This window comes from Ambystoma mexicanum, chromosome 2p (assembly GCF_040938575.1).
Source record: "Ambystoma mexicanum isolate Mex_15411 chromosome 2p, UKY_AmexF1_1, whole genome shotgun sequence".
Taxonomy (NCBI): Eukaryota; Metazoa; Chordata; class Amphibia; order Caudata; family Ambystomatidae; genus Ambystoma; species Ambystoma mexicanum.
In genome coordinates, this window is record NC_090923.1 from 964,769,605 (window position 1) to 964,794,312 (window position 24,708).

At 47.5% G+C, this 24,708-nt stretch overlaps 1 protein-coding gene across 1 annotated transcript in view; it reads right to left on the reverse strand.

Annotated features, from left to right (window-relative positions):
• Window positions 1–17,436, reverse strand: part of SPMAP1 (sperm microtubule associated protein 1) — a 176,981-nt gene extending 159,545 nt beyond the window's left edge. The window contains exon 1 of the mRNA XM_069643060.1: window positions 17,188–17,436. Coding sequence (XP_069499161.1) covers window positions 17,188–17,424 — 237 coding nt within the window. The 5' untranslated portion in view covers window positions 17,425–17,436. The remainder of the gene's footprint in view (window positions 1–17,187) is intronic.
• Window positions 17,437–24,708: the final 7,272 nt, after the last annotated feature.

Sequence of the window (24,708 nt, forward strand, 5' to 3'; positions counted from 1 at the left end):
TGCATAATGAGCTCTTCTTCACATATGTTTGCATATATCATTTTGATGTGTATTTAAGTGTGAGGGTCAGATACTTTTTGGACACTAAGTCATTTTTCTTTAGTCTTAGTTTGTTAGGCAGGGATATCCTTGTTAGGTTAGAGAAAGATAGCCATTTATCTCACCCCTTTTGGCTTGTGAGAAAACTCTACCTTCGTGTCTGTCTCGCATCTCTTACTCCTCACAAGTACCCAAGGACTTTCTATATCAGGACCGTGATGAAGAAACTCCTCAGAGATGCCATTATCTTATTGGAAATTAACATGTTTCTTTAAATCCAAATATGCAATGCACTGAGATGAGTACGTTAAATAACGTATCCGGGAGAGAGAGAGAAAGAGAGAGAGAGAGAGAGAGAGAGAGAGAGAGAGGGAGAGGAATGCATACACAGGCTAGAGAGGGCCCAGCATAAGGTCGAGAGGGGGTGGAGAATGCACAACTGATTAAACCTGCAAGTCTGGTACTCGCCCGGTATTGCAGGCTGGAACGCCTAAGTCACTGCATAGCCCAAGCACGAGAGAGCAATAGGGAAAGCCACAGGGCAGGATCCCAATGTGAGAGACTGGGACACTGAAGCCACAGCACAACCCCAGTACGAGAAAGCCACAGGGCAGGAGCCCAGAATGAGAGTGAGACCAGCAAGAGAGAAACACAGAAACATAGCGTTGCTTATCACATACGTTTCACACACTGTTCGCTTTAGATTTCTTCATACATTGTTGCTGCTTGCAACCTTTATCTTAACACAGGCTGGTCTGGTATCAGTCTCTCCAACTCACCGGCTGCGCTCTCTTTACTGGTGCTATTTTGTTGTAGGAGCCTAGGACAGTACCACAGCGGCAAATGCTCCTCCTGCCTTGGTTATCGGTGCAGGACAGCCCGGGGTACCTCTGATACAAAATGCCGGTTTCTTCAGCTTTAGTCACAGGTCTGAGGTATCTTATTTTCCAAGTTTCACGAAAGCAACGGTCTGAAAAGGTCAAGGGCACTTCCATCTTTGTAACCCTTTCTGGTGTCGGCGTCTTTCTCTTCGTATTAAATTGCTTTCTTGGAAGCGCTGCTTCCTCGTGTGCTTTGTCTTGCTCACAGTGTGCATTCCTACTTCGCCTTTTATTCGTGTGGGGAAGTGTGATGGAAGACATGTCTGTGTAACGATCAGTAATTGCCTGACCTTGCCTGAACATTGTATTGGGACATGTCAGGTAAACAGCTCAGGTGTTAGTCCGTTTTTGCTCAAAGTGCGCTGTCCATGAAAAGTATTTGTGTCGGGAAGGGTTGGGGGGTTGAGTTCCTAAGTATCCTACCTGGTAGGATGGGGAAAAGGTGTTACAGGGAAGGGGATACCGCATCTCACCATTCGGTGGCCCACTCCCCGAAGACCCCTCATACAGGTGATCCTCCCACACTGGTCCAACCCCAGGAGCTGGATCCAAAAGTGATGGCCGTGTCCTGGCCACCTGGATGACAGATCCCTGGGGACTAGCGGTTGAGATACCTTCTGGTTTCTCACAATCCTCACAAGGGGAAGGGGTAGACCTGAGGTGACAGCACCAGGAAATGGAAAGCCATGTTCAGTCTTGAGGGAGGGGGTGTGGCAAAAAGAAATGGCGCCACCAACCTCTCTGAGTGGACATAGTTGAATGAGGATGGAAGCAGGGAAGGGGAGTAGTCAGGAAACCCAGAGAATCGCCAGAGCCAATCATGAGGAAGGGGGCTATAAGGAACAAACTGCCAGTAGTCAGGTGTGTTTATTCTGTCTTACAGAGCCTACAGTTAGGAGTGAAGCACAAAGGCACCACACATTCAACACAGACCCATACCTGAGTAAATAAGATCCTGGGAAAGACTGCTGGGATAAAGACCTAGGCCTGAGGAAAAAAAAGGTCCTGGGAAAAGCTTGATGGAAAAAAGTGAAAGGGGCAATGTTGTAAATTGTCTTCCATACCAGAAATGAAATGTGTGCTAGTAAAAGGCCTTAAAAGTAACTTATGTACCTGTCTTTGTCATTCTAGACATATCACAAGACCTTACAGAAGCGTGGGACATAACTAAAGCCTGAGACCAGTGGGACCTCTAGGAAATCACACTCTCCTCTATCTGAGAGGAATTGTGGGAAGCGATATATTGCTGTCATTCTCCCCATCCACTTTCACGCCCAGCAGAGAAATGCATTCATGGGTTGGGGGCTCCAGATCACTACTGGTCCCTGGGAATCTTGCATTATCCCTAGCTCCCTCAACAACTTGGAGGCTCTTGAGCAGCTCCGGCTTTCTAACCTTACTGGCACAGGGGACTCCCCTTTCCTGACACAGCTCTTGCAGTTTGCTTTCTTTCAATCCAGGTGCAGAGCTCATGCCAAATTACATTGTAGCAATTAAAAAATGCCTGTCAGTGCGTCTAACATTAATTGCACCCTTATGTTATTTTGGATGGCTAGGCTATAGGCACAGACTGTAGCAAATCACAACCGATGCCCACCAGTATGATGAAATCACTTCTACCCAGCAGGAGTATAAGGATGAGTAGTGGCCATACCACCTACTCAGCCCGCACTCACTCTTCTACAAAACAACAGTGATCACAATCATAAAGGTGAAACCGGCAGAGATAAGCGATATACCTGCTTTGCCTTTTGTGGTATTGTGGGCCTGTGAGGTGTGTTAATGGGGTTACAGTACCTACCGAAATAGTACAGAAATGTTCAATTAAAGGTCTGAAAATATATTTATACTTCAATTAAACACACCAATGTCAAATTAAAACTGTACTAGAAAACGATGTCAAAAACCCACCCCTGTAAAGGAAGACCGAGAGATACAGAATGTAATAATACAATCATTCTGGCACCTTAGCAGGGAGGAAAAGGCAATATGTCACTAAAATGTTGTCAAGAAGGATATCTCTATAAGGTCCCAACAAATGGACCAGGGCCTTCCCAAAGTAGCTGTGTCCGTTGTTGGCTGTTCGAAAGCGTCAAACCAGGCGTCTTAACATCCTGCAAGTGGGTTGCAGCAGGTTCAGATGTGGCAAGTCACAGTGATTCAGACAAGGAGCAGGCATTGAGTGAGGTTTGTGATGAGCTTGCTGTGGTTCGATACAGCATTGGAAAGATACGAATCAATGAGGTTCAGTTCTGCGTTCAGCTGGGGTCGATGACCAAGATGCTGGTGGTTCGAGATACAGTTGAAGATGTGGCGGCTCAAAGGCTTCTGCATTGGCAAGCTTCTTGAGGGGCAATCGATGCGTTCAACTTGGCAGAGGTCAAGCAAACTGGTTCAAGCAGCAGCAAAAGCAATTCGAAAAAGTACCAAAGGGAGCACTGTGGGTCTTGTTGGTTCGCATGTGTTTGAACGCAGTTGACAATGATTCCACAGAGGTTAGATCAAGTAGAATGTAGGAGACCCACTGCTTTGCTTCATCTAGCACCTGGAGTCCCAATACAGGGGCTCAGGGACAAGATGGGTCCTTGTTCTCATTCTCAAACCCAGGGAAGGCTGGCGAACACCTGCAGGAAACCTTCACACCCGTGAGTCCTGGGTACCAATATAGCTTGCAGAGATGCAAGTTTTGCTCCAACAGTAGTCCACCTTTTATGTGCGCTAGGGGTGGGTCGAGAGCAGAGCTTGTCTCTTCCGTGGAACACCCTATCTTAACCTCAATGGTGGAGGATTTTGGAAAAGTCTGCCTTCCCAAAAGAGGTCCAAATGAATTCTTCCTGATGACACTGGCAGGCCAACGGTTCATGGTACGATAGATAGCTCTATCAGGCAGTACCATGAAACGTTGGCCTGCCAGTGTTATTTTTAAGCAGTCTAATGGCTTAATTGAAGCTGTAAATTGCTACTGGTGTAATAGAAAAGCTAGCCAAAGAGATCCCAGGAGGATGTGCTATGTGTGGGAAGGGCCAGGCAGTGGGTTTAAATGTCCACATGGATTCATTGCCATGGGAAGTTAATAGGTGGATAAATTACCTAAACACTGTGTGTTTTTCCTAAAATACTTTAGGTATATAGGTGGCGCTTAAGCGCTCTATCAAGTCAAAATTAAAAAGGAGATTTTCTTAGTATCATCTGTAGTCCTCAGGATAGAGTATCTCACACACGACAGACACTGGGACAGTCACCCCAAACCGTTGTGCTGCGTGTTGAAAAGGACAGATATTTACAACTGCAGCCCAGTCAAGTCCTTATAGCATTTCTGGGGTCTCTGTTTGTTGTCTTTTGATCCAGATGGGGGTTGGGGAACATGGGAGGAAGATGTCAGCAGAAGGATGTGATGGAGTCACCAGTTGGCACCAATCAACCAATAATGCACAACCAATTTAGTAATAAGTTGGATTCAGGTATTGGGGTTCATTATACAATTGGAGTGCTTGGGTTATTAAATTAAAATGGTGTCATGTCAGTGAAAGTATGAGTGACCAAAAGGGCCTGATTAAAAAATATATGCACTGGAGCAAATCAGAGATGCATATGAGCAGCTCTGGTTTCAACCTGCTATCTGAGACATGGTTCCCACACCTTAAAACTGGAGCAAATATGTGACTGTATAGAGCATGTTTGATATGTTGAGAGCAAATCTTTGTGAACCATGTCTGTGCATGAGCATCTCAACGGTGCTCCAGTTATCTGCAGACTTGCTCAATTTTGGACTAGAATAGAAACAAAATAAGTTCCCTATTTGGGAACTCCCGTCCCCTGCACACTATCTATGGCTAGACAAGCCCAGTAGTTTAAGGATCTCAATAGAGTCTCAATGGTAATATAGTGGTCCCATGACATTCTATATAAGCGAATACACTTTTAAGTGGAAATGACATTAAGAAAAGACATTAGTTAAACTTCACAAAAGGTTTTCAATTTTTCTCAAAATGATTTATTATTCCATACAGGTATGCCCAACGCGTTTCAAGATAGATTCTCTTCATCAGGGGCTGTTAATTCATTCAACCTTCAAAATCTATTAATGCAAAAAGACATTTAGACATATGTGTCAGTTAAATTCTGTCCCATAAGGATGTTAAATGAGTACAGGGAACTTATTTTGTTTCTATTGTATTCACAACCCATATGCCAGGGCTGTTCCTTTTCTCCCCTGCACCTTTAATTACAAAAATATTCTATTTAACCGACAAAAAATTATCCTTTTTTACAAAAACTCTTTCCAAACACTAGGAGTGCAAGGTGTCTAAATTCCATTTGCAATTTTGGACTAGAATCAGGCGTAAGGCAGCAGGTGCAAATCAAGACAACAGATTTGGTCCAATGCAAATCTTCGTGAACCAGGCCCAACATTTATAAAAAAGTATATATTTAAGTAGAGGTTCGTGACCAACAGCATAGCTGCAGAGTTAGAAAACCTACGTCATATTAGAGACATCATGATATGAAGTATCACATTTAAAATAAATTGTGTAACTTCATTTGTAATTGAGTATATTTATAAGATAATACATTGTGAAATGTGACATGGCAGTACATTGCCCTTGTCTTGTCAAGAGGTGAATCAGAGCGGGATGGTTCATTGAGAAAGCCAGAGCTATCCTCAACTCTGAGGACTGAATCTGCTGAGAAGACCCCATTCCCCATCACCCCCCCCCCACCGCTGTCATGTGCAGGTATGTGTCTTTGCAGACCATTCTCTCCAGCCTTGCCTCAAAACCAGCATCCTCTCCAGAGTTTCTCTGTCTTTTCTAGAATCTCCCAACATGTAAACATTCAGAGCAAGAAAGATCATGCAGCGCCCCTGAGAACTACAACAGTGCATCAGGAGATCTGCACACCTTCATCAGAGGACAACTGTCCCACAAGCGGCACAACAATTGGCAGACATACACAAGCTGAGAGGAATCCGGCAGGGGAAGAAATTGGGAGACCACCGCTTCACAGCCACAAGAAAGAACGCACTCTGCTCTCGGGCAGTAGCCAACAGCAGCCTTGGGTGAAAGGAAACGCGGAAGGCCACCCGAGACTCACACAAGGGACACATAGCCACCCTGTTTGAAACACTTGCCTTGAGGAAGACTGACATCATGCCACCCAGTAGGAACTTGAGTATCGAACTTTCTGCAGTGGTACTGCAATTGTACAGTGGCTTTGTGTGGAGTAAGTGGGAGGGGCTTAGCCCTCTATTTATGACTTTTCGTAATCGATACACTTCTCTGGGATGAAAGAAAGGTCAGGGTTGGACAGGAGCAGAGAACCAATCCCCAGCAGAGGCGGAACATAAAAGTAAAAGAGGTTCAGAGGAAACAGGAAGTGTGGGTTTTTCGGGCGAGGTCAGCAGTGAAGGTGGACAGGGAGACCAGCAGGAGGATGGAAGGAGCAGCACAGTGCAGAGGCGTTTATTGGAAAAATGCAAAGTATTGGCAAATTGAGTGCACAGGTGCTGCAGTGTGAGTGTGCGTGTTTGCGTGTTTGTGTGGTGAGAGGGTCATTGCAAAGAGTGTTTGTGAAGCGAATGGTACTGAGGAAAGGAGGGTGTTTGATAAGTCATTTGGGGAGTTATAGAAGTGTGGAGAGGGCAGCTGTAGTAGTGTGGAGTGGAGAGTAACAGTAGTGTGGTAGAGCAGGAGTGGAAGAGTAATAGTGGGAGGAGGAGAGGAGTAGTGGGAGAAGGTGAATAGTAATGGGAGAATATTTGTGAGACAAGGGTAGTGAAGTGGAGTGGGGGTGGTAACATCAAAGGGTGGATGCGAGAGGTTGGAGGAGTAAGCAGAGGGGTAGGAAGAAATTGTAGAACGGAAGTGGAAAGCATGTGTGAATTTAGCTGAATCCAACAGATTAGGATGTCCATGAGGGAGTATAGATTGCCTGTATTTACGGAACCATCATTAGCAGACCACAGCGCTTTAGACAGTAGGGGTCAACCTTTTGTAGGACTAACAAGGGGTTATTTTCTTATTTGTTATGGATGCCTGGGTTAGGGAGGAGGGTTGTGGGTAACTTGAGAGAGAGGGACATATCTAACGTCTGCAGTATTTTAGAAAACACTCTTGAACTGTCCCCTAGACTTGGTACGTTCTTTGAGCCATCTGTGACAGTAAATAGTAAGCAAAAGGAATATTTTGCATGCATTTTCTTTTCTTTCTTTTCATTTATTATAAATTGGCTTTTAATGAAACGAAATCATTACAATACCTGCATATACAATTCATCCAATACAGCATTAAAATTGAACAACAGAGGAGCCACCACAGGGGGCGTGGATGAGTGCACCTTGAAATTAAGCTCTGGTCCACCCTCGAGTAAAAGGGTCTTGGGGCCCCCTTTTGCACTCCCCCGACGCAAATTGACTCCAGGGCTCACTGTCCCCGGGTGAGGCACCTGGTGGCCACTTTTGTGTAAATTGGCCATGGCAAATGGTCACAAAAAGGTGAGAGACACAGAGCGGAAAAGAATTTGTGGTGTGCCCCGAAGTGGAGCTCCATCAGCTCCTGATTGCTGGCGCACCGGAGGCCACCACCTGGGCCCTGACTTACCATGCGAGGAGATCCGGCCCGAGTGAATAAGCCGCTCAGGGACTGGAGGAGTAACAGAGAGAGCCCCTGACAGACCCCCAAATAACCCCCTGGTGAGTGCATCACTCCTGCCCCAAGCATAAAGAACTCTCATGGAGGCCGCTACGCACCAGCATCTGGCGCTTTCTGTGGCCCTCCATCGGCCAGGGGCCTGGTAATGGTACATTGCCCTGGAGGGCGTTAAGTGGGAAACAAGGACACAAAGGAAAGACTGGTGTCCCACTGGGGGACGCGATAGGGAACAAGGACTTCACATAATATTCTGCGCATGGGGTGACAGCACAGCGTCAGGGCACATACTACTTTTGGTACTTGGGGCATGTTGAAGCCGGACTGGACTCTGTGCCTTCTGATCAGCCCAGCTCCCCCGGGTGGAACGGGGAGCACATGGCCACACATGGACTGGAGGTCCTCCGTACAGCAGTTTCACTACTTGCAGACTCCACCCTCAATGCCGCACATCTACGATAGAACCATAGCGACGGACGCCAGCCACCAAATGTCCTGCAAAAGAGACATAAATTCCTTGATGGAGGAAATAAGGGGAATGAGAGTGGACATAGGGGGAAGTTGGACAAATTGAACCAAAGGGTGGACAATATGGACGAGAGGTTACAATAAGTGGAGAACAATCAATCGTTCTTGGACACTCTAGAGACACAGATGGACATGGGAATAGTGGAATTGGAAAGGAGAGTCAGAAATAACTTTGAAGATGGCCGATTTTGAAAACAGAAAGGAGAAACAATCCATGCTTCTTCAGGATGCCGGAAAAGGAGGGTGAGACAGAGAGAGACATGAAGTGGCAAAAACCCTGTTTGAGGATGACTCAATAGACAAACCCAGAATAGACAGAGCCCATAGAGCTCAGGGGCCCAAGGTCAGTGCAGGTGCGCTTTTGCCATTACTCTGAGAAAATGAAAATCCTGGACAAGGCACGACAGAAAGAGGTGGTGACTCAGGGAGAGGCGAGGATCACAGTCTTCCAGGACTTATCATCTTATACTCTGGCAAGCCGCAGGCTGTGCAGCCCACTGACTAAATGGCTAAACGAGAAGGGTATTCTCTATAGATGGGGCTTTCCTTTTTTTTCGATTTCATTTGAGAACGATGGGTATAAGTACCAGTTGATCACTGAAGATGACATACAAAGAGTCACAGAGGAATTGGTGGGGGTCCAAGATAAGAGGCCCAGTGAGAGGGAATATCAAACCAAGGAAGAGCAGTGGCACATAAAACAATCCAACAAGTGTCACATGCCAGGCTCATGCAAGTTCAGGAAGCTCATCGCCCCTCTGAAAGGAACTTCCTGATTACTGAGGGGATTTGTTGTATCTGTTTTCTTGTACATAGCCTACAGTGACCTCGATCCTTTGTGAGGGGAGGGCAGTGACCCCACAACAGGGTCCATCCCACCATGGGGCGAGAGTCAATGTTGCCTGGCCCTGGTGGATGGGGGCTTCAGTAAAGACGATGTTGTTCCACTGAGGGCGATTACCAATATCAATAAGGGGTGGGGGAAAAGAGGGTGGGAGCCAGGGGGTGGTGATGTGGTACCCTAATAAACAAGGGAAGGTTTGGAAGGGGGGACACTTTGAGTTTGAGAGGGGGAAGGGTTATGTTGTTAACACAGGGATTGGTTTATAATTGTTTTGGTAATAGAAATGTGTGGATCTTAGTTATAGGTAGGGGGCACAGAAGTTGAGAGGTGTCGTTGTAAAAGGGTGGACGCCAGGAGCATTGCTGGTGGTCGAGTCAGAGGTCATTTTGTTGGTTGACCTAGCCTGGACGCTTAGAGTGGGTGGGAGGAGGAAGGGGGGAGTGTGGAGTGTTAAAAGTTCAGGGATGTTATTCTTGAAAGTCTCAAACACTGAAGAGGAGTCCGTGGGGTCATATAACTGCGAAGTTTGATTACAAGGCACTGTTAATGAGGCATGATGAGGGGAGTTACCGATTACCACATGAGGACATACAAGGGAGGAGTTATGGGTACTAACATAACAATCGGCTCCCTTAATGTAGGGGGGGCAATTCCCTGACAAAGAGATCCCTCTTGTTGAGGGAATTTCGTAGGTCCCAGTTAGATGACATGATGATTCAGGAGATGCACTGGGTATTGGGGGAGGAACCGGCTTTGAAAGCAAAAGTTGTGGGTAAGGTCTACAGAGTATCGACCACTGTTAAAAAAAAGGTGGTAGCGATTATTTTTTCCAGCCGCCTTAACTTCGAGGTAGTGCCACAGGTGATTGATGTGGAATGGAGATATGTATTTTTTAAGGGCACTCTTGCTGATATCCCGCTGACGGTGGGTTCGGAATACTGCCCAAATGTGTGACAAATACAGCTCTGGAAGGGACTCAGAGATAAACTGAAGAACTTTGTGGAGGGTTCCTTGGTGGGCGGTGGGGACTTCAATGTGGACTTTGACCCAATTAGGGACCGCTTCAGGTCACGGATGGTGGAGGGGATCCGGACGGGTGAGAGTGTCTCGGAAAGATTCCAGAGAGTGAATCAGCAGCTTCGGTTGTCCAACTCTCTAATGGAAATGGAGGGGGGCTAAGTCCGTTCACATACTACTCCCCAATTTATAATTCCTATTCATGAATTGATTTAGTGTTGATTGATGTTACTCTTAAAGGTCAGGTCTCAAGCTCGCATGTTGAAACGGTTCCATGGTCGGACCACAAGCTAGTGAAAGTGGTGATTGGGACTGGGCGGCTGGGAAACCAAGCGGCAAGTGTATGTGCAAAGGCGTACTCCATAAAGATACAGAAATACTGCAAGCCCTGCTCTCCGAAGTCAAGAACTATTTTGAATACAACGATAATGGCTACTGTCGCTACTGCCTACACCTGTAGGCTTATTAGGACTGGCAAACCCTTTCTGTCCAATGACAACTGCATGATTCTGGCCAGAGCTCTAATTCTCTCCAGGTTAGATTATTGTAACGCCCTCTACTTGGGCGCAAACAAATCTATTACTCAGAGGATACAAATCCTCCAAAACAATGCCATAAGAGGTGCACTCGGTGTTACCAAAAGATCACATATCTCTGTGACTAGGCGCCAACACAACTGGCTCTCTACCCACAGTAAAATCCTTTTAAAAACCGCATCCCTCACCCACAAAGCACTCAACAATGCTGCCCCGAGCTATCTCATGGATAGATTCCATAGGAGAACTTCCACCAGACCTACGAGACTTGGTAATGCCAATTGCCTTACCATCCCTAGATTCAAGCTCGCTAAGGCAGGCGGCAGCAGTTTTCCTGTGAAAGCTGCTCAACTCTGGAACTCTCTCCCACACCAGCTCAGAGAGGACCTACCTTACCTGACCTTCAGACGGAACTACATTAACTTGCTCAAATCATCTGACTTGTAGGCCTGTCTGTTATGCTTTGTGTCACACCTCAGTATTGTATCTATACCTTCTCCCTAGTACCTCTTCACATGATTGTTGTATATTTATATATATACCTGTATTAGTATATCTTTATTTTTTCTATTTATGCTTATTTTCTGTAACACTGTAACCTAAGCTGTGCATTTGCTTTAACTGTTGCGCCCTGATACCACTGAGTCTGGCGCACATTATAAATAAATAAACAAACAAATGGGACAGATTCAAATCCACTATATGTGGGGAACTAATAAAAATGGGCTCTGGTAAGAAGAAGGAACACTCCTGACAAGAACAGGAACTAAGGGAGAAGATAGCAGGAATTCATGTAGTCTCAGGGGAGGGCACCAGCCTACACCGGGGGGAGGTGAAGTAGCTTAGAAGGTATGAAGCCCTATTGAAAACACTACTGGTCCAAGATACTGAAAGGAAATTACTGGTTCTCAAACAGAAATATTATGAGAAAGGGGATAAAGACGATAAAATCTTAACCTGGAAAGTACGTGAGGAACAGAAGAGTAGACTGGTGACCAATATTGAGACCAATGGGGAGCGGAGGTTGTACGACGCAGAAGTGATTGGGGAACAGTTAAACTCTTTTTTTAATCCATATATGCCTCGAGATACCAAGGAGATGGCTGTTGTATAACGGAGTTCCTGAGCCAACTACCCATCCCAAGCCTCCCAGGGGAGACAGCAATAACTTTAGAGGACCTGGTAGATGAAGAAGAGGTGGTGAAAATGATCAAGGGAATGAAGGGGGTTACAACCCCAGGAAGCAACGGATTCTCAGTCCGATTCCATAAACAATATAGATCAGTTCTGGCCCCGTACCTGGCGAGAGTATTTAACATGGTCGTGGCAGGTGGCTCCCTTTCGGAGACAATAACGGGGGGAATTATATTTGTTCTCCCTAAGGAAGGCAGGAATCCAGGACTAGGCGCCTGGTACAGGCCACTATTCCTTTTAAATGTGGATGTAAAAGTCTTATCCAAACTACTGGGGAACAGATTAGAAGGGGTGTTTCGACCTTAGTTCACGGGGATCAAGTGGGCTTTATTAAAGGTAGACAAGGCACGAATAACATCAGGAAAACCATAGATCTAATGCATTATGTGGGTCAGGCCAGTGGTGAGCTGGGCCTCGTTACCATTGACTCTGAGAAAGCCTTTGACCTGGTTGAGTGTTGGTATATGATGGAGGTGTTAAGAAAAATGGGACTTGTAGCGAACATTAGAAATTGGGAGGCTGCCCTATATAAGGCCCCCTCGGCTTTCATACCAGTTAAAGGGATGCTGACGGAATCATTCCAATTGTTTAGGGGTACTTGCCAGGGCTGCCCCCTCTGCCCATTGATTTATGCTTTGCCATGAAACCATTGGCCATCTCTATTAGGTCTAACTTGAAGATTAAAGGGATCATTCGAGGGGGAACGGAATTCAAATTATCACTCTTCACAGATTATATTTTTGCCTACCTCTTGGACATACATACCTCCCTACCTGAACAAGTCTCTGAGATCTCCCACTTTAGAGTATTTTTGGGGCTTAAAATCAACACAGATAAATCCAAGGTGATGCCGGTTTGCAAGAGGCGGTCAAGTCTAGATTTGGAGGTGAGGATGTGTGGGATGAAAGTGGAAGGAAGAAGCATTAAGTATTTGGGGGTACACTTGACTAAAGATCTGTCGAGCTTATTCAAATTCAACTTCACCCCCATGCTGGAAGTAATCAAGGCATATTTGAAATGGTGGGAGCCTTCAGTCCTGTCGTGGTATGGTCGAATGACCTCGATAAAAATGAATGTCTTACCCAGCCTTCTTCACATCTTTATGTCTCTCTTGGTCGTCCTCCCAGAGGGATTCTTTAGTGAGCTCAATGCAGCAGTGTCCAGGTAGGTTCATTTGGGGAAACAAAAAAGTGAGAATTAAACTATTGACTCTTCCAAGGAACGCGTGCAGATTTGAGCTCCCTGACCTCCAGGGATATTACTGGGTTTCTTAGCTGAGGGTTATGTTTGAACACATGAGGGAGGATCAAAGGACTTACTGGACATTCCCGGAAGACCTAGAGGTGCACCCTAGGAAGGTGAGAGATTATCTCTGGGTGCCACCAAAAGAAATCCCACTTAGTCTGTGAAACCACCCGACCCTGGGAGCCCTTTGGACAACATGGCGGAAGGGGAATGTAACGGAAGCCCCGACTACATTGCCCTCGCCGCTGACTTCGGTCTAGGGCCCACAAATAGGCCATGACGGGCAGAATCTTTAATTCTCACATCAATGGTCGGATGGGGGGTTTGGAGCGTGTGGGACAGCTTTTGCATGAGAGTCTCTTTCATAGGTGAACTGCAAGATGACATGCCGGGGGTAAGTATCCCGATCTTTGATTACCTGAGACTTAAGGAGATACTTACGGATCCCAAGTGGATGGAACTACTTTCTAGGGATCTTACGTCTTTTTAGAGCGCAATGAAATCAGCCACAAGTATCACGGTTCTATAAGGTGCTAATCACAGCGGATCTGGAGGGGAGAGAAATTTAAAAGATGTTGAGAAGAACTTGCGGAAAGGGAAATAGGGGGGGGCATGGGATTGGATATACAAGATAGCTTTCACAGGAACCTGTTCACGAGTCACGATGGAACGTAACTTCAAGCTTCTCCATGGGTGGTATAGAGATCCCCTTAAATTGTCAAAGATGTTCCCCGACTTCTCCCAAATGTCCTAGAAGGTGTGGCCAGGTGGGGTCTTTCTCACACATGTGACGGGGATGTCCGAGAGAAAAAGTGTTTTGGGCAGTGGTCCTGAGCTGGATCAAAGAGGTTTCTGGGGAATGTTTAGAGTTGGACCCCCTTTAGAAACTTCAGGGGCTCACAACCGCTGTCAGGTCAGAATTCAGCTTGACCAGGCCTCTATTGACAATGCTGAGAGCGGCTCGAGTTACGGTGGCTCAGAGATGGAAGGGGGAGTCCACTCCAACAAGACCAGACTGGGAAAAGAAACTTCAGGACATGGTAAACATGGAAAAGCTGAGAGCCATTGTAAATGATCGGTTGGGGGTATTTCAGGAGGATTGGGGAGAATGGATGGCCAGATGGGAGGTGGAAGATGGGAGGGAGATGTGTGAAAAGTAACACGGGACGACTTAGATGCAGTCGGGGGTAATGCCCGCGAGGGACACACTAGAGGTGTTGGCAGTGGGTTTCTTTGAGTCCTCAATTGTCCACAGGGTACGAAATGGATGAAGATCTCTTGTCAGTTCAACCTAAATATGATAGTGTTTATTGTAACCAGCGCTATGAGACGTTGTTTAATGGTGGATGGGTGTGATTGGTTGGGGGGATTTAAACATGGTTTTTGAGTTTATGAAGATTTGTGGTTTGTTGTAAGCAACATAATGAAATGTCAAAAAAGAGCACAGTTAAAAAATAAAAGAAATTGAACAAAGTAACCCTATTTTCATAGGTTACCCAATTTCATATTAAAAGCTAAAATCCTTAACATCATTAAGAATCAGAAGCGTTAACCTATTTTTACTAGTAACCCAATTTCATATTAAGATCCCATTCAATTTCAGGTTTCAGACCAGTAGAAGTTGAAATTGCTACCGTCAATGCCCCCCGTTTATCTATCCTGACCCTTACACGTGTTTTGATACTGTAACATGATCATGTTTAACAACCACCCAATTTATTCCATAACATATTCCGATCTACTGTGTCAAATGCTGCGCTAAAATCGATAAAGGTAACATAGATATCCTGCTCCATGGTCCATGATCCTTCAAATGATCGTAATTAATGCAGCAACATTATCAATAGTCGAAAAGATCTTGCGAAAACCTGTCTGGTTAAACAGCAGGATTTGGTTTTGTTTAACCCAAGTAGTCAAATTAGCTAATAGCAGCCTTGCAAACCGTTTGGCCGGGGTATCCAGCATAGCAAGGGTGCGCTCGCTGTGGGGTTATGTACCATTCCACGTTTGTAAACTGGAACCAAAATACACTTCTGCCAAGAATCTGGTAACGTGTTGGTCCTACTAACATTAAAAACAGACATTAAATCAATCCCAGAATCCCCACATTTCAGGACTGAGTTTCATAGGGGCATTGCATGTGCCACCCGGGCCGAGTACTCTGGACCCTTTATTCTTCTTCTAATCAAGGTCCCCCTCATTGTAGTTACACCCCCAATGTAGGAACTGGGCCCATTGCGGCTTGTTTCCATTAGAGGCAATGCCCAAAGTATCCCAAATAAATTGATCCCTGGCCTCACATGACGCACCAGCTACTGTTCTGTGAAGGTTTGTCGGCTCATTTACCAAAAAGTTGGATTTTCTCTGTGAATCAAAAGTTCCAAGCTGAGGCTCTGCAGCACTCTTCATGACGAGGCAACAGGGGCCAAGAGGCCAAGCCCAGATATGACCAGTGTTACTGGGATGTCTGGAGTCAACAGTGAACTCAGATCCTGAGGGTTTACCAGGAAGGAAGCACTGAAAATTTAAATGTAGCAGCTACCACTGATTGGCTGGCCCCTGCAATGTTTGCATGGATGCTACCTTGTGATTGGAGTTTGGGACAGTAGCGCTAACATGCAAGGCATTCCAAGATATCATGATGGCCAAACCTTGCCCTGTGCCTTGGAGCGCTGGACTTCCGCTTCAGAGTGAGAGTAAGGCTGGACCCGTGACAACAAAGCCTCAACCAGTGTGCACTTTGCACCTCACAACTCACAACACTGGTCAAGGAAGGAATCCTGCAGCTTAGAGGTCCGATGAGAACTGACACAACCCATAGCTGAGAGAGTCCGACATCTGCAGCTGCAAAGCCACAATGAACCACCTAATCCCGGGCCACCTTTCCTGGGATGCCTGCATTATTCCAGGAGTGCTTCAGGACCTGTTTTCCATTACTGGGGTACACGTGCAACTTGTCTATTTCTATGATCACCCGAACTGTGTCCTAACCTTATTTGAAGGTCTACACCGTAACACAACCAGTGACCCGTCTGATGCCTAAACACCTGAGGACACTGTCTGCATCCAGTGTTGATGCCACAAGCACCCCAGGGTCCCGTAGAACACGAGGCAACAGTCCCTGGCCCTAATAGAGCTATGTATTTCACAAGTCCTGGATGGGATCGGCCAAAGAGATTGACCTTTTAACAGTGGGTGCAAGAGCCCGGCTTCGAATATTGGACATGAGGTACCATCTGCAACTTAGAAGGCAGGCCGTTAGCAGTTAATATGTTTTTGGCCCTTTCAAGTTGAGACTTAGGGGTTCCACCAACGTACACTCCTTTTTACTGTATATAACAAATCTCCCTGAATCTTCTGTATGAAACATAAAGAGAACCACATTTCTGCTGCCCAGTATCTCGCCCACCCCACTGCAATGCTGGGAGGTTGGATATGTTTTAGCTACCAATGGGTGAGCAAAGCACTGTTTACAGAGCGGAGGAACATCATTCTCCTATTTGATAGCCAAACTGTGGAACTTGCTACCGAAGTAAATAAGAACGACGGAAGACCACCTAACTTTCAGAAATGTACTGAAAACTTGGCTATTCAACTCACAGAGACAAGCATAAAGACGTGCAGCCGCACAAACCATACTCTGGGACTGAAGCAAACATGGGACAATACGGACTGAAGAACCAACAATAAAAGAACCACACACACAGAGCAAACAGAAACCAACTAACCACCACCCTTCTCTTTTCCACACCCGCATACCTCTCATGTACCAGACATGCCAAAAAGGGCCAGCAAATCTACACACAAACCACCCACCCACCTCTAATCGCACAACAAGACCAAACAGTTGCAAACAACAAACACCCTAGACACTGGACGCTACCCCTCCAGACACAAAAAGCCCAGGGCACACAACAAAGCACACGCAGAAAGCTGACACGCACAGATGCCAGTTTCTCCTGGTTCTGTGAGCATCAACAGAAGAGCACAACTTCCCTCACTAACCAACCCCACCCATTTTCTTACAGAGCCACGTGAGTGATGGAGACCATGGCAGCGGTGCACGGTATAAATAAGCATAACATAACATACAGATCCTTGTTTGCCTACATCAGAACCTGACTGGCACTCGACCCAACCTTACTCTACCCTAAAGACTGGTAAGCACTCCAGACACCTGTAGATGTCCCTGGCCCCATTCCCTTGCTTTTCCTTTTATCCCATTTCCCCCAACATTAGTGCACTCGCCACATTACCTGCTCTGTCTTTTTGAGCAGATCCCTCACAAATGGTTTCCTGAAGTAATCCCCAAGGAAGGGATCCCGCTGACTGTTGTAGGGTGGGATGACAGACCAGACTTTGGGCAGCATCTTTTCATAGCCACTGCCAATGGTGTCCACCGCGATGGCATCCAGGATGAACCCCTTCTCCCTCTTCCGCAGCCTCTGGTTAGCCTTGCTAGGGAAGTTGCTCCAGTCAATAGTCCTGGACATAGTGTCAGCCAAGTGAGGGGCCAGTGCACATGTGCTGAGGGCCCCCTCCTGCACCCCAAGTACAGCAGCATTGTTATGTGAGGAGGTGACAGACACAATGCTAAAGTCAGACTTTGATATCTAGCCCAACTGTCAGGGGCGCACAGGGCGCCCCAAACCCATAGCAGTTAACAGCTAGCAGCCCTCCACTGGAATAGAACACAAGCTGAGAATTTCCAGTGAATTGGCATAAAACAGCTCCATAGGAACAAAAAGAAGTGCACAATTAGAAACAGGTCCCCAGCGCCCAGATAGTATTGGGAGACCACCCGCCAACCAACACGCACGCATATATTACACACATTAGCACATGCTCGCAGTTCACCCAGGAAATGAACTCCCATCACGGCCTCTACCTACCAAGGCCTACACTCTCTGAATGCCACTGAGGCACATCAAGAGTACACGGTGATGCAGTTTCCAACGGAGGTAGCAGACATGGTGCAGTTTGGAGGCGCTATAAACAATAGGCCATATTATTATGCTAACTCACTGCTTCTCTTCTGCCTGTGGAGGGCAAAAGTCGAGCAGGCGTGTGAACGTGTAACTTCAGGTATAGACAGATCCCAGCAGAAGATGATAACGCACTGGGCTTCCATGTTCGGTTGGTAGCAAGTGTTTGTTTCTCAGAGACATCAAAGACAGCAGGAAACGGCCATTTTCTAATTCGTGGGATACGCCGGAATCCACTGAGACACCTCATGTGCTCCTAGGGGGCAAGAACACCCAGCTGAAACCATTCAGTTCCGCCGCCTCTTCTAGAACACTACACTCAGTGCCTCATTCCGCAGGCCTCGTTGCTAGGAGATCTGGAACCGGCTGTTCTTTCTTGGAACGGCACTTTCTATTCTGCATGCGCATGCGCCTGGCACTGATGAATATATCACCAGTCCTCGGTATAGACACGAATACCATTTCATTTCTTCATTCAAGCCTGCGCATGTCTCCCTTGAAAATGCATACGTAAGGACGCCATATACGAACAATACCCACGGCATCCCTATATAAACACAAGCGGAACCAAAAGTAAAAGCCTAGGGTACCGAAAAGTACAAAAGCAGCACAGCCAGAAGATGTATGCAAAGAACACAACCCAGACAGGTCAATCGCAAGCAAACACGTTTCCCCAAATCCGTTAAGGTTCATACATAGTCTTTTTTGGGGGCTCCTAGCCACTAAAATAAGTAAGCGATTCGCAAAAACAGTTCTGCACAGTTAGTGGTAGCAAAGATCGGCAGAACAGTGGGCAGTGCCGTCTCCGGGAATCACATTTTGGGGGCGTGGGGGAGGGGGGCACAGAGAGATTCATAGGCAAAGTAGGCGGGCCACCTCAAAATTGACAATGTGAATGTTTTTCCCAAATTGGGAGCGTTGCTGTGGGGTGGGGGGGGGGGGTCAGGGGGTTATAGCCCCTGGTCTTTTGGTTGTAGCCCTGGATAGAATCTCAGGAGCTACAACCAAAAGGTTAGCTAGCCCCCAGTCCCAACAGTTCGGACATCAGCGGAGCCCCGGGTCTTTTCCAGATCTAGCAACACCCCTGGGCAGAGCAGCCCAAAGTGAACCTGGGGAGGTAAATATGGTGCATTTCTACAGCACAATGTTGGGGGAAAGTTGGATAAAAAGACATTTCCAAGCAATTTGGTAGGAACATTTTGAAATTCTAATACTTTTGATGCGAGGGCTTCAACTGTAAGCACAATGCCAATTAGGCATCATAGGTCAGTATAAATGACACCATTTTTCATATTGTGCCAAGAGATCATGCAGTGCCCAGCATTGGGATCGGAAGTGCCAACATATAGCAGAACTAGTTGCAAGGTGTTACCACCAAAATGCCAGGTTACTTCAAAGTATACCTTAGTGTTCCTCAAATGCTGCAGGGTGCTGTTAATTCAGGGTGACCTGTGTTGCTCTATTACAGAGAGTTGCTAATAACAGTGGCAACCTGCCTGGGGTAATGCATAAATACACCATGGTTCTCTTAAAACTTACACTGTTCAGTGCCATGGGCCAGCCTGCCAGTTAAGCATGGCCTTGCCAGTTTCAAACAACTCGACTTCATCGCAGTCCACATAATGCCAGTTCCAACAGTGCCATGCCATCCTGGCCCAACCTTGCCCAAGTATTACATGTTCTGATGTAAGAAAAGCCTCAAATTCACAAATAATTCCACCATATGCCTGGTTAGCCACTATATGTAATGTGTAGCCTTTCAGGGGCTGCAATAATATGCCAAGTGCAGCTTCAAATGCTGCAATAATTTACAGTAAAGTGCAGCAAACTACAATTACCCAACGCTGCCACCACCAGAGCACAAGCCCAATACCTGCCATCCTGCTCCCTCCACCAGGAAAACAAGCCCCATACCTGGATGGCATCCTGCCCCCACCACCCAGAGCAAAAGCCCCCTACCTGGCATCGTTCTCCACCACAACCGAGACCACAAGCTCCATACCTGCCATCCTACCCCACCACCCCTGCTACCAACCAGAGCACAAGACCCATGCCTGGCATCCTGACCATCCACCACCCAAACACAAGTCTGATACCTGGCATCATTCATCATTCTCCACCACAACTGAGACCACACACCCCATACCTGGCATTATGCCCCCGACAACCCCCTACCACCAACACTACAAGACCCACACCTGGTATTCTGCCCCCTACCGGGCAGAGAACAAGACCCATACCTGGTATTCTCCCCTCACCACCCAGAGTACAAGCCCTATATCTGTCATCCTACCCTTCACTTTGCAGAGTCAAAGCCCCATTCTCCGGCACCATGCCCACCACCAGCAGAATTGCTAGCCCCATACCTGGCATCCTGTCTCCCATCACAGCGATTGCAAGCCCCATGCCTGGTATCCTGCCCTCCACCACCCAGAGCACAAGTCTTATACCTGATATTCTGACCTTCCATCAGCCAGAGCACAAGCCCTATGCCTGGCATCATGCTCAACCACAACCAAGACTGCAAGCCCCATATACCTGGCATCCTGTCCTCTACCACCAAGACTGCAAGCCCCATACCTGGCATCCTGTCCTCTACCACCAAGACTGCAAGCCCCATACCTGGCATCCTGTCCTCTACCACCAAGACTGCAAGCCCCATACCTGGCATCCTGTCCTCTACCACCAAGACTGCAAGCCCCATACCTGGCATCCTGTCCTCTACCACCAAGACTGCAAGCCCCATACCTGGCATCCTGTCCTCTACCACCAAGACTGCAAGCCCCATACCTGGCATCCTGTCCTCTACCACCAAGACTGCAAGCCCCATACCTGGCATCCTGTCCTCTACCACCAAGACTGCAAGCCCCATACCTGGCATCCTGTCCTCTACCACCAAGACTGCAAGCCCCATACCTGACATCCTGTCCTCTACCACCAAGACTGCAAGCCCCATACCTGGCATCCTGTCCTCTACCACCAAGACTGCAAGTCCCATACCTGACATCCTGTCCTCTACCACCAAGACTGCAAGCCCCATACCTGGCATCCTGTCCTCTACCACCAAGACTGCAAGCCACATACCTGGCATCCTGTCCTCTACCACCAAGACTGCAAGCCACATACCTGGCATCCTGTCCTCTACCACCAAGACTGCAAGCCCCATACCTGGCATCCTGTCCTCTACCACCAAGACTGCAAGCCCCATACCTGGCATCCTGTCCTCTACCACCAAGACTGCAAGCCTCATACCTGGCATCCTGTCCTCTACCACCAAGACTGCAAGCCCCATACCTGGCATCCTGTCCTCTACCACCAAGACTCCAAGCCCCATACCTGACATCCTGTCCTCTACCACCAAGACCTCAAGCCCCATACCTGGCATCCTGTCCTCTACCACCAAGACTGCAAGGCCCATACCTGGCATCCTGCCACCTACAACCGAAAGCACAAGACCCATACCCTGCATCCAGCTTGCCTACCGCCCAGAAAACAAGCTCTTTACCTGGATTCATTCCCCCATCACCATGATTGGAAGCCCCATACCTAGCACCCTGCCCCTCAACTACCCAGAACAAATTTGTCTGGAAAATCCCTTCAGCATTAAAGACTGTGATCCTCACGTGGATCTCTTCCTTCCCCCTGGAGAGACGGGTCCAGGTAGGGCCAGCCCCTTTCCTCTCTCAGCCCACTATCTCCAAATGGGGGTTCCCCAAAGGTCCAGTTCTTTAATACCTGCCTGTCGCCTCTTGCTGTTCTCACCATACCTTTATCACTCTCCCTTCAGACTTATGCCTTCCTCTTGGGGGGAGATATTCTGTTTGCTCCCAGCCTGATTAGAAGCCCATGGGAACAAGTGCGATATATAAAGCTACACTGTGCCCTATCTTCTATGATCTATAAGAAAACCATACAGAAACTGTTACAACCTCTGACATACAGACATGACATGTTCTGATTCCATTAAAGCAACAGGGAAGAGCATGCCTAAATGTACAAGCAAGAGAATTCAATGATTTGCCCTTGGGTAAGTGCTGAATATTTTCCTTACGAAACCCTTGGTTTTAGAGGGCCTTTAATTATTGCCTACCGCAACCAGGCTAGCCTGAAAAGTCTGGCTCATCACACCCCAGCCTTCCTGGAGCTAGACTGTGGATGCAAGACTTAGCCCATTAACTGAGCATATCCATGAGGCATATTAAAAGTCTGATAATACCACTTGGTAGGCGATCTGCTCTACCATTCAAAGACCTTACTTGGGATACGGGTTACAAACAGAATAGCGGCCTTCACAACGTGGGAGCAAAGCTGTTGGAGACTACGGTGCAGCAGGCAAGGAAACACACAGACTGGATGAGTTTGGCGCAGTCGCGTCGCTAGCATGGGGCACAGGGCCCAGAGGCGTTGCTAGGGGGTACTGGGTGTGGGGTGGGGGGTATAGTTCCGGATCCTTTGGTTGTAGCCCTGGATGGAAATCAGGGGGCTACAACCAAAGGCTACCCCCGAACATGCCTGGACTCGCTCACTTGCCCACTGCGCACTGCAGGGACACCGTAACGGGTAGATTCGTTGCAGGCAGCAACGTTCGTGAACAAGATTAGATCCCATTTAATGTAATCAATACATTAAATGGGAACGAACACACGAACGTGGCTGCCTGCATCTACCCGTGTCGTCTGTGGCTGCGCCTGCGCATTGTGAGGGGGGCAGCACCCAGGCCTCAACCACACTAGATTTGTTGGTGGCCAGGTCAATGCTCCCTTTTCTTGTGCTTTATGGTGTGAGGGTGCAGGAGCTTTTTATGTTGCATAAGCGAGCCAGCATGTTCTCCCTGGATTTGTATTTGCTCCAGAAATAGTCAAGGACACTAGTCTTCCTTTGGATGATGGCATGGTCACCAATAAACCAGATGTTACATTTCTGGGGGGTTCTTTTCCCCCACCGTCGATGGGTGTAAGGATATGCAGTGTGTTGGAAAGAGCACTGTAGAAGCTGGCGAGCTGGATGTCTGGGGCAGCAGTAAGCGTGTCCGATAGCAGGGTAGGAGGAATAGAAGTGGTAGCAAACGCAGCAGCGTGTACCCTCTTCATTGGTCCAAGTGAAAGGAACTCCACCTCTGCAGGAGATGCAGGAAGCAGCACCCTTGCTGGTCTGGTCATGTGCACGGTCAATAGAGAGGGGTCCATCCAATGCAGAGCTATGGTGGAGATGTATGTGAGCTGTAACTGAGTAGAAAGGAAGGCGTCCACGCTATGCCTGCCTAAGCATGGCAGAACAGCCAGACTCTGAACACAAAATCTTATGGGGCTCAGAGCACGGGCCTCTGTGGCGCAGTGCCACGCATAAAGTATGACATACACAGTTCCGTTACTTCACGGGCCCGCTTCAGTCTGCCTGAAAAGGCGTGAAGCCAGCCTCTTTATTTCCTTCTCCGCGTGATGACGTACGTGGTTCACGTGATACCACACTCCTCCCCATTTTTATAACAAAACTTTGACTTGCAGAACATGTCATGAACAACAGTAAGGCACATGTTTAAAGAATACATAACAGAAAAACACAACATGTTAAGGAACTTTATTGTTATTATTATATTATAAGTCACGGTTACCCCAGGCTTTGTGTCCACCACTCAAGTGCTCAGATCATAGTCCTTCAGTCGCACCAGGGGCCCTCACAGTTCTCAGGCGGCGTATCGTCTTTCAGCCTCACTGGTTGGGGCGGGTTCTGGGCGATGTCCTTCTCCATGTGTTGTTGGCTCCGTCACTCTTTCTGGATAAGGATCCCTTAGGTTGTTGTCTTCTGTGTCCCTTATTCAGAGGGTTGGAATGTGTTGTCCACTCTCTGTCCATGTCAGTCTGTTTGCAGCCGGGGAGGGCCTGAGAGCTTTCTAAAGAAACTGGAGTTCTGTGTCACTAGTCCATAATCATCTGCCACCGTTATTTGCGATCCTTGCACTCGCACTACCTTGAGAGGTGAGGGCTCATGTAGGAGAGACAATTTTCCTTCTGGGTGGCGAGCTCTCACCAGGACTGTGTCGCCTACTGCTTTATCATGTTCTCGTAGTCCTCGCATGATGTTCTCCTTTTGGATCACGATTTCCCCTCCAGGCATGCATGCATTAATTGTCTTTTGTTCCTGGAGTTCTCCCCTCCAGTTTGGGTTGAAATGTGCGGGGGCACCTCAGAAATAGGGCTGCTGCCGGGCAACTCCTGTGAAGTGGTTCTTTACTCAAGTAAACATTGAACCATGGCTCATCTCTCACATGTCCCTTGTCCATGTGCTACACAAAAACATTTGTTGAGTTTGCGAATGAAGCGTTCTGCCTCACCATTCGCGTGTGTCCATACGGGTGTGATTTTTCGGTGTACAATTATTCTCTTTGCTAGGAATTCTTCTAGGCCCGCACTTTGGAATGGGGAGCAGTTGTCCGAGCATATTGTTTTGGGGAATCCGTGGGTAGCAAACATTTTCTCCATCACTGGTATTACTTCTTGTAGAGCCTGGGATGGGACACTCTCTACTTCAGGGTACTGGGACCATTGGTCTATCATTACCAAGAAGTGTGAGTCTCTTTGTGTGGAGCTAAAATCCATGTGAATGGTTTCCCACTGCTCTTTGCTTCGAGGCATGCACTGGATGGTTGGTTCTCTGTTCTTTGGAGCAGCTGCTTGGCACCTCAAGTGGGAAAATGGGAAAATACCCTCCCCCCATTTGCATCCAGAGCCTGGCCTAGAGGATCACGGCCCAAACACCCCCCGCGAGAGGAGTTAGACCCATTCACTTCCTTAC